The following is a 9,711-nucleotide window of genomic DNA, read 5'->3' on the forward strand; positions in this document are numbered from 1 at the left end:
AAATTGTATTCGACTATACACTTCAAAGTGTAAATACGGCGAATAAATTGCTCTATTCATAATCCTTTCCAGAAAAAGTCATGAATTAACTTGCTTTGTATACAAGATTCGCACATACCAAAAGATTCCCAATCAAATGGTTTGGGAGACTAGTCAAAACTAGTTTCTAAATGCGATTTTCAATCGAGAATTGAGAAAGGATTGGGGTCACCAACTTGAGTCTTGTATATATGACATTTTATTTCTAGTTTGAATATAATTACCTTGATTTGTATGGTCTCACCATAAACTTAATCGTTGTATGTTAGGGCACAACGCTTGTTTTAATTGCATAATAGAGAAACCATTTGCGTTTTATACAAAAACTTGAATTATATTCTTATTTAGAGTTAGTGTACATCATAACAATTATTGAGGTACATATCTAAATACAAAACTAAAATGAGTACACTACAACATTCATATGTTCATGGATGAAATGACAATACCCTAGTTCCATTCATACAAATTTCTGAACTTATTTTTGCTAGTCGTCACACGATAATGCCAAATATTATGACGAAATCCATAAATTTGTATCAAATACTCATGATGTGGTAATTGGCAATTATGCAATGTCAATGTCATAGATATTCAGGAAGGAATATGTTGGAGTCACGCGACCAACTTCCTAGATCTTTACTTATTTGGGGTTTGTTTCTATTTTAGTGTCTAACACTTTCTCTTTCGAGCCCAGTTCTATCCTTAACAATTAAGATATGTACTTACTTCTTATCGCTCCCACTGAATTCAAGAATTTCTACTTGATGAAGACTTATCTTCATATAAATTCCTAGTTAATCCTTCACAAAGATGAATTCTATTGTGGTATTTGGTCCATCAAAATTTCTAACAAATTAATTTACCAATTTAACATTATCATGTTCTTAACAACTTAAGTGCTTGATGACAAGTATTTAGGTTGAGTAATAAGACTTTTGAACCATGGATGCATACAAGAATTATCAAAATATATTTTGACTAATTACGACTTCTATTTATTCATCTTCATAAGAGATTTCATATACATGGGTATGTAAGGAATTTAAGATATTAATCTTGTATTTGTGTAATACCACTCAAATTTTGTTTATGTTTTATAAACTCGAACTTCGGGGACGAAGTTCCTTTTAAGAGGGAAAGATTGTAATATACCAAAACTTTATAACATTTGACAAATTTATTCATAATACTAAAATGGTAAAAGTAGAAGTGTGATAATTTATGTTTGAAGTCTTACAATAATGTAACCAACCATTTTGCTTTGTAATCGTTTAAGTGTTGGTCTTTCTTTATTTTAGGGGCCCAAGTTGTTTTTTGTTATGCTAGTGGATAAAACCCATGTTTCATAATTCTTTTAAATAGAACTAGTTTTAAACCCGTGCAAAATTGCACGGGTATGTATTTGCGCGGTATTAATGTTTTTGGATGTATTTTTTTTTTTTTTTTTTTTTTGCATTTCTATTGTATTTGTTCGGAATGTATAAAATTATTTCATAGTATTATTTCATAGAATTTGTTCTAAGACGGAATTTGTCGCATGTTTGTATAGCCGGAATTCTGAAGAAATAAATACATTGCACACTAACGGGTCCCACCATAACATGAATTTTAAAAAAAAAAAAATTTGAATTAATGACGTGGCACGCCCTGGATTGAGTATTGTCTTCTGAATTAATAAAGATAAGACTTGTAAACCCTTGCTTTTAAAATATCGTTTTCCAATTGTTTCTCGCCGCTGTTCTCAACATCCATCATGATTACCAAAGAGTTATTTCTTACGCCTAATACTTGATTTCAGTCTCTTCTTGATCTCTCGCCTGTGTCATTATGGGTCATCTTTAGCCAATTGATCCTCTTCTTTCTATCAATTATCTGGTTTATATTAAAAGTTGACCCCAGACTTTAATTTCTCCGACCCGATATTTATTGAGAGGTAACACGATTCTACCAGCTCTATTATTATTATTATTATTATTGATCGAGGTTGTTTATATTATTGCATTTATGTGCTGGAACTATATGATTAATTTTAGTTTAATTTCTTATATAATACTTTGTAGTAATTATATATTTTATTTTGTGGGCGATTTGTGAGATGGGTTATTTTCTGTGTTGACATTGAGGATGGGTTAAAAATTTGAGATGAAATTGGGTCAGAGCTGGTTGTGTCTCGAACTTTTGAAGTCGGAGTTCGGGTGGCTAACAAAATTTACGCTCGGAGTTGTGTAGGTGACGAATTAGTTTATGACCATAATGACAAATTGGATTAGTGCTTTAACATGTTAATAAATGGTGTAGTTTTGCAACTTGATCATGGTAGTAATTTGGAACTCGTGGGTCCGTAAGTTGTGCATCAATGGGCAGAGGTTGGATTATGCCGAAAGTGGTTTTGTTGGCATTGTGTTATACGTATTGGAGTTTCGTTGGCTTTATATTGTGTTTAAACGGTCTTTTCTTTGACCTTGACTCGTGGGTGAGTAGCTTAGGGTTAATCTAAGTGTTGAGCATGGTTCATTATTGGACCTTTTGACGATATTGATATTGAAATTGAGATGGAAGTTGGTTACTGATTTTGAGTTATGAGGCCTGTGAGCCGAGTTATGTTTTACGGTCCAGATTGACCATGGTTACTGAGTTATATTATGAGTTTGGAATCGATATTGAGATGGATATATTGTTTAGCAGTTTTTATCCGCCAGTTCACTCACCCCTTGTCCTTGGTCTTAGAGTCGATGATGAGAATACGATATATGGTTACTATGGAGTATTATATTAAGAGACGGAGTAATGAGTGAGACGGAGTAGTGAATTGAGACTTATTAATTATGGTGGTGAGAAAGTGTACTATATTATGAAATCGAACGAAGTTGGTTTGAGATGAGATTAGTTTATCGGGGAGTGTTTTTATTATTCTCCGTGTTTCTTTTTATTTTTACATGTCTGTGTTTCCACGCCATGACCAAAAACTATTCTGCTTATATTGAGGTATTATCTGTTACTCAGCTTTCCGGCTGACGTGTTTTCTCCCTTCGGGGCTACTCGTCATGGGGGTAGTTCCTTCTGTCTTCTTATTTTCTTTCAGGTGACTTCCGCTGCTGTTCAAAAGAATTTTGATTTCAAGAGAAGATTTTTATTTAAAAGCTTTGTAAAGTTTTAGTTACATTTGTATTATTTACATTTAAAATGGATTTGTATTAAAAACTTTGTATATTAAATATATTATCTCGGTATTTCGGCGTGTTTTATATGTAAAAGTTAGTTTTAATTTAGCCAAAAATCAAGGGTGTTACAAATTTACAATTTGCATAGGACAATTCCTATCGAGTTCTATGGAATAGAACGATTCCTATGGAGCTAGTCCATAACCTATGATACAATTCATTTTTAGAAAGAGATTCCTTGTCGTTAGCAATAGTGGTTTAGCGGAGACTCTTGTTACAATCGAATGATATCGCATATGAGTAGGACTAATGAAATAGAACAATATTAAAAACAACGAAATAGTGGGAAAATTAAACATTCATCGTTATATCTAAAACATTTAGGAATGTTTTAGCATTTATATAATGACCTCCACCCAATTATATAAATGATTTCGAGGCCCAAAATTCATATTAACTTTGGATGTGAGCCTACGGGCCCTCTACACCTCTTATTAATATAACTTGGTGGGTTAACCCTTTTAACCGATTCTACAATTAGAACTCTCGGTCGATGAATTTACGTTAAGTTAATCTTTAGCCCGAGCCTATTGGGACAACGGTCCCTCTAATACGTTCGTTGAGATCAACCAAATTTTCGAAGTGTAATAACTATTTATTACCCCACTTACCCAACGTCAAATGAAAGTACCCCGAGAAATCGTATTGTACTCCTTATGAAATTGAGATTCATGGGTTCCTACTATTTGGTAAGGCTAAGTCTCAATCTTTTAAAAGTGAAGGTCTTGTCAATTTATTATCTATCAAATTTGAGTGAACTAAATTTTCGAACTAACGATAATTATAATTGACACGGTCGAATACTCGATAAGATATGCATGTGTTGTTTATGGCGATTTGGCAATGCATGCAACATATAAAGGAAAAATGCAAAACAATAAATAAATTTCCTAGTATGGCCTTCCTAAAATAGAAAATCAAGTAATATATTACAAATTCGGAAACCAACTCCATTGGTCCCTTGAACTTCAAGTGGCACGCTTCCCAAGGACTCCGTCTTGATCAGAACGCCTTTCCGATTGGCACCGTCTTGAAGGAACTCCGGAATTACAAATAATAATAAAATACATAGCTATTCCTATTATACATTTGTAATATAAAAAACTAGTAAAAATAAAAGTGATACGAGATCACATTAAAATTACAACCGAACCGGTATTCCCTTACATTACGGGTAATACCAATTAAAACTAAGGCCATACTAAGATAAAATTACATAATTCAAAATTATATAAATAAAATATGACATTCATCAATGAAACATGCAGCATTATTATATGATCTAACATGCCAAATTAATGTGCCAAATCGCCCTACTTAAACCTTATATCGTATATAATCCAGTTTTATGGAAACGCTTGATAATAACTTATTAAAATCACAAATCAATACATAAATAAAATTTAAGCTCAAGTTAATTACCCTAACACAATTAGGACTCAAAAATTAGTCCTTACTCAATTTTTGACAATAATTCAACTTGGTTTTATATTATTGCTTATTAAACTTCTTTTAATCATAACAATTATAAAATAATTCCCAATAAGTCATAAATATTGGAAAAATTCGAAATCACATTTTGTATATACTGGAATATTACCAAGATTCCAAAAATATTAACTTGCTCACTACAACATAAACCCTAGAGAGAGAAAGACGATGACTGCATAGAGAGAGAAAGCGAAGTTTGACCTAGTTTCCGCGCCAATGGCGAGGAAAACTAACCTTCAACGACAGCGGGAGATGTCTCTACGTGGACGGAGAATCCCTACAAAGCAAATAGAGACGTCCAGCAATGATGAAGAACTGAACGAAACCATAGAAGGAAGCCCTATTGAGATACATGCCGGCCCTGAAGTTGATGCAAATGGAAAAATGAAAAATATCAGCGAAGTTGTTGGTATCCCTGAATTAGATGTCGAAACAGAAAGTGAGGACGAATCAATCCATGAGGATGAAGAGGAGGTGCATGGGGAGGAGGACGACGTAGTGTCTGAAACGCAGGAAACAGAGTCTGAAGAAGATGACGACGCTAAAACAGAGTGCGAGGAGATGTTGCAGATCCAACCTGAGGATGTGGAGGAAGAGATAGTGTATTGTAACCAGGCGGTGATGTGCTTCATTTTGGGGGCTAATCCGCCGTGGGAGGTGGTGGAGGGATTTATTAGGAGAATTTGGACGAAATTCAATATTGACAAAATTTCTTTCCTTCCAAATGGTGTTTTCTTGGTTAGGTTTAAGTCAGTGGAGATGAAGGAGAAAGTATTATTGCCAGGGCATTATTTGTTTGATAACAAACCAATGATAGTTAAGGAGTGGACGAAGGATACTGAATTAACAAAAGCTAATGTTAAGTCTGTCCCTGCCTTGATACGCTTACATAACCTACCAATTAAGTTCTGGGGTAAGAGTCTGCCTAAGATATCTAGCTTGGTGGGTAAATATGTGAAGAGTGATCAGGCTACGAATGAAAAAACGAGATTAGGTTTTGCAAGAGTGATGGTGGAAATGATGGTGGATCAACCTCTACCATCAGAAGTTTTGTTTAAAGATGAAAAAGGAGATGTGATTAAAGTGGAGGTAGAGTATGAATGGAGGCCTATTACTTGCAGTAAATGTCAAGGAATGGGTCATGATGGGGATCAATGCAAAAGAGTAGAGGAAAAGAAGAAAGGTGCTGTGATAGCTAGGAAAGTGTGGAGGCCTGTTGCTAAGAAAGTTCCTGAGCAGGTGAAAGCGCCTGAGAAGAAGATACAAGAAGCTGCTACTGAAGCAGTAGTGGTGGAGCAAGTTGCTGGTACGACTCCTGTCTAGAAAAGTCAAATTATCACTACCCCTATCAAGAGATTGACTATTCTTAAAAGGAGGAATGAGGAACCTGGTGGATATAGTAAAGTGGACTTTGGAGCTCAATCCTACAGGGATGTTGCTTCTCCTCCCTCAATGAAGTCAGGTGTAAATGGTAATGGTCACTCCCCTACACACTCACATGGATAGTATTGGTTTTTGGAATATTAGGGGTATGAATAGAGTAGGGAAGCAGAAAAACATAATTTTTTTCTTACAGAATAAAGGAATAGGCTTATTTGGTCTATTGGAGACAAAAATCAAGAATAAAAATTTTTTAAAGGCTGTTAATAGTTTCAATAATGGATGGTGTATTTCTACTAATAATGGATATCATAGTGGAGGACGAATATGGATTTTATGGCAACCAAAGAGGTTTAGGGTGAATTTTATTGAGTACAATGCTCAGTTCATTCATATGAAGGTGGAATCTTTTCTTGACAAAAGCATGTGCTACTTGACTGTGGTCTATGCTTTCAATAACATTCAAGAGAGAGTCCCTCTTTGGAATCAACTGAGGAAGATTGCTGGAATAACTCATGGTCCATGGCTATAGCAGGGGATTTTAACTGTATCCTAGCTGCTAGTGAAAGATATGGGGGGGCTTCCTCCATGGCTGAAATGGAACCATTTAGAAGATGTGTTGAGGACTGTGAGGTGGTGGATATTGCTGCTACTGGTTCTATGTACACCTGGAATAACAAGCAGAGGCCTGAGGAGAGAATCTATAGCAAGATAGATAGATTCTTGGTTAATAGAGAATGGTGTGATTTATATCCTGACACGTATGCTCATTTCTTGCCAGAGGGTCTCTTTGATCACTCTCCTTGCTTGATAAGGAGTTCTACCAATGGGAGGGGCAAAAGTAGTTTCAAATACCTTAATATGTGGGGCAGTTCTAAAGAGTTTGTTAACACCGTCGGGAAGCATTGGGACAGAGGCATAGAGGGCACCCCTCTATTTAGATTGACCACAAATTTGAAGGGACTTAAAGCTGGTCTGTGTCACCTGAATAGGGATGACTTTAGTGATATTGAGAAGTCTCTTCGCAAAGCTGCAGCAGGAGGTTGAGGATTTGCGGCTCAATCGGGCGGGGACCCTAGCAATTTACTCGCTACAAAGAAACAGGAGTTTGAGGCATGCCAGGAGTTGAAGATTAAGAGCTTAGCCAGAGATAGTTTCTTGCAGCAAAGAGCTAAGAGTGTCTGGATCAAGGAAGGGGACACTAACTCGCTTTATTTCCATAATTCTATCGGATGCGAAGGAATAAGAATAGGTGATAATGATTGAGGATATGGATGGCAATATGTGTGAGTCTCCTGATAAGGTCCAATCTGCTTTCTTGAACTACTATAAGCATTTGTTGGGCTCTAGTCAAGGGGTGAAGAAGATTCATAGCAAGATTATTGATCGGGGACCTAGGTGTATCAAGATCATGCTCTTTGCTTTACTCGGGCACATTCTTGTAAGGAAGTCAAGGATGCTCTCTTTGGTATTCCTGATATCAAGTCTCCAGGACCAGATGGGTATACTAGTAGGTTTTTCAAAGATGCTTGGGGAGAGATAGGCAAGGATGTTGTTACTGCAGTGACTGACTTCTTCCATCATGGTAAGATTTTGAAGCAAATTAATACAACTACTCTTACTATGGTGCCCAAATGTGATAGGCCTAAGTCTGTACTGCAATTCCGTCCCATAGCTTGTTGCAATGTGATTTACAAGGTCATATCAAAGCTACTATGTGCTAGGTTGGCTGAGGTTCTCCCTTGCATTGTAGACAAGAACCAAGGAGCTTTTATACAACACAGGAGTATCCAAGAGAATATCTTGATATGTCAAGACTTGATTAGACTGTATGAAAGGCCCTCATCCTCTCCTAGGTGTATGTTTAAAATTGATCTACAAAAAGCCTATGATACTGTTGAATGGGAGTTTGTGGATAAGCTATTGATAATGCTTAAGTTCCCTTTGAAATTTAGAGTCCTGGTAATGCAATGCATTACTACTGCTTCCTTCTCAGTCTCTCTGAATGGTGAACTGTTTGGGTTCTTTCAAGGGAAGAGAGGTCTGAGACAGGGAGACCCACTCTCTCCTCTTATCTTCACCCTATGCATGGAGTACCTGACTAGGACACTTAAATATGCAAATTGCTAGATATGACTTTGCTTATCACCCTATGTGCAAGGAAATGGGTCTGACAAATTTGATGTTTGCTGATGATGTCTTGATGTTTAGTAAGGGGGATGCTAAGTCTATGATGTTGCTGTTGAGATCCTTCTCAACATTCTCTAAAGCTACAGGCCTTAAAATCAGTGCTGCCAAATCAAATGCTTATTTCTGTGGAGTTTCTGATCAGTTAAAGCAAGAGATTCTGAGTGTGTCAGGGTTTACAGAGGGGGAGCTGCCATTCAGATATTTGGGACTGCCTATTCAAACCACCAGGCTGCAGAAGAAAGATTGTGATTGCCTTGTGGACAAAATTTTTTCCAAAATCCATGGCTATGGAGCTAGGAAGTTTTAATATGCAGGGAGACTGATATTGGTACAAGCTGTTCTAAAGAGTTTATGCTCCTACTAGGCCTCTTTGTTTGTGCTGCCCAAAGGGATAATTAAAAAAGTTGAAGCTACTTGCAGGAACTTCTTGTGGGATGGGGGTCCTGAGTATGTGAGAGCTCCTTTGGTGGCATTGGATAGGGTGTGCAGAACAAAGGAGGAAGGGGACCTAGGTTTACAGGACATGGAGATGTGGAACAAAGCTCTTGTTGGGAGATTAGTGGACTGGATTTATGAAGGAAGGGACTCTGTTTGGGTCAAGTGGGTGGAGTGTAATCATCTGCGAGGAAGGTCTTGGTCTGAATATGAGCCTAGCACTAATACTAGTTGGGTGTGGAGGCGTGTATACAGGGTTAAAACTGAACTAGCAGCTGGTTATTTGAATGGCAAATGGCATGAAGAACCTGATGGTTACTCTCCCGCAAGATGTTACGGTGGTTAAGAGGGGTGCGGACTAAGGTTGGGTGGTATTCTCAGATTTGGAACCCCTGGAACACGCCTAAGCATAGCTTCCCGGGGTGGATATGGGTTCATGATGCTCGAAAACAAAAAATAAGCTTCGCAGCTTTGGTGTTATTCGATGATGCCGATTGTATCTTTGTGTGGGCTAGGTATCGAAACTCGGAGCACTTGTTTTTTGACCGTCCTTATAGCGAAGAGTTATCCATGCTTTAAATCGGGTGATGGGAGGAATTCTAGCTACTCATGATATCTTTGGAAAGGAGTATGCGATCCTGGTTCTCAAGTTCGAGAAAAGAGTTTTGTATGCTTTGCTTGTGTGTCCGTATATCGGCTATGGCGAAAGGAATAGATGCGAGTTGGATATGCAGGTGCTCAGACCTGAGAAACTTAGCTCTCTGATTATGCAGGAAACTAGAGCAAGAATAAGGAGTAGGGATTTATCGATGGTGAAACAAGATGATGTTGATTGGTTACATAACATGACTCTTTTGTAATAATCTATATGACTCTTGTACTATGATATCCTATTATTAATATACACTTACATTTTACCAAAAAAAAAAAGATTCCAAAAATCTCAATAAAA

The 9,711-nt window shown here is 36.9% G+C and overlaps 2 protein-coding genes across 2 annotated transcripts; both read left to right on the forward strand.

Annotated features, from left to right (window-relative positions):
* The first annotated feature begins 6,412 nt into the window (after nucleotides 1-6,412).
* On the forward strand, nucleotides 6,413-7,181 carry LOC141608006 (uncharacterized). Its single transcript, XM_074427357.1, has 2 exons — nucleotides 6,413-6,492; nucleotides 6,602-7,181. The coding sequence occupies exons 1-2, from the start codon at nucleotides 6,413-6,415 to the stop codon at nucleotides 7,179-7,181; spliced, it is 660 nt and encodes a 219-aa protein (XP_074283458.1).
* Nucleotides 7,182-8,298: 1,117 nt separating this feature from the next.
* Nucleotides 8,299-9,105, forward strand: LOC141608007 (uncharacterized). Its single transcript, XM_074427358.1, has 2 exons — nucleotides 8,299-8,624; nucleotides 8,745-9,105. The coding sequence occupies exons 1-2, from the start codon at nucleotides 8,299-8,301 to the stop codon at nucleotides 9,103-9,105; spliced, it is 687 nt and encodes a 228-aa protein (XP_074283459.1).
* Nucleotides 9,106-9,711: the final 606 nt, after the last annotated feature.

Source organism: Silene latifolia, chromosome 10 (assembly GCF_048544455.1).
Source record: "Silene latifolia isolate original U9 population chromosome 10, ASM4854445v1, whole genome shotgun sequence".
Classification (NCBI taxonomy): Eukaryota; Viridiplantae; Streptophyta; class Magnoliopsida; order Caryophyllales; family Caryophyllaceae; genus Silene; species Silene latifolia.

Bases quoted from the DNA above. Each gene is read 5' to 3' on its own strand.
- LOC141608007 (XM_074427358.1), top strand. From the start codon at position 8,299: ATGGGTCTGACAAATTTGATGTTTGCTGATGATGTCTTGATGTTTAGT. The intron at 8,625-8,744 runs GTTTTAATATGC...AGCTACTTGCAG, and splicing joins CATGGCTATGGAGCTAGGAA to GAACTTCTTGTGGGATGGGG.
- LOC141608006 (XM_074427357.1), top strand. From the start codon at position 6,413: ATGGATGGTGTATTTCTACTAATAATGGATATCATAGTGGAGGACGAA. The intron at 6,493-6,601 runs GTGAATTTTATT...ATAACATTCAAG, and splicing joins GGCAACCAAAGAGGTTTAGG to AGAGAGTCCCTCTTTGGAAT.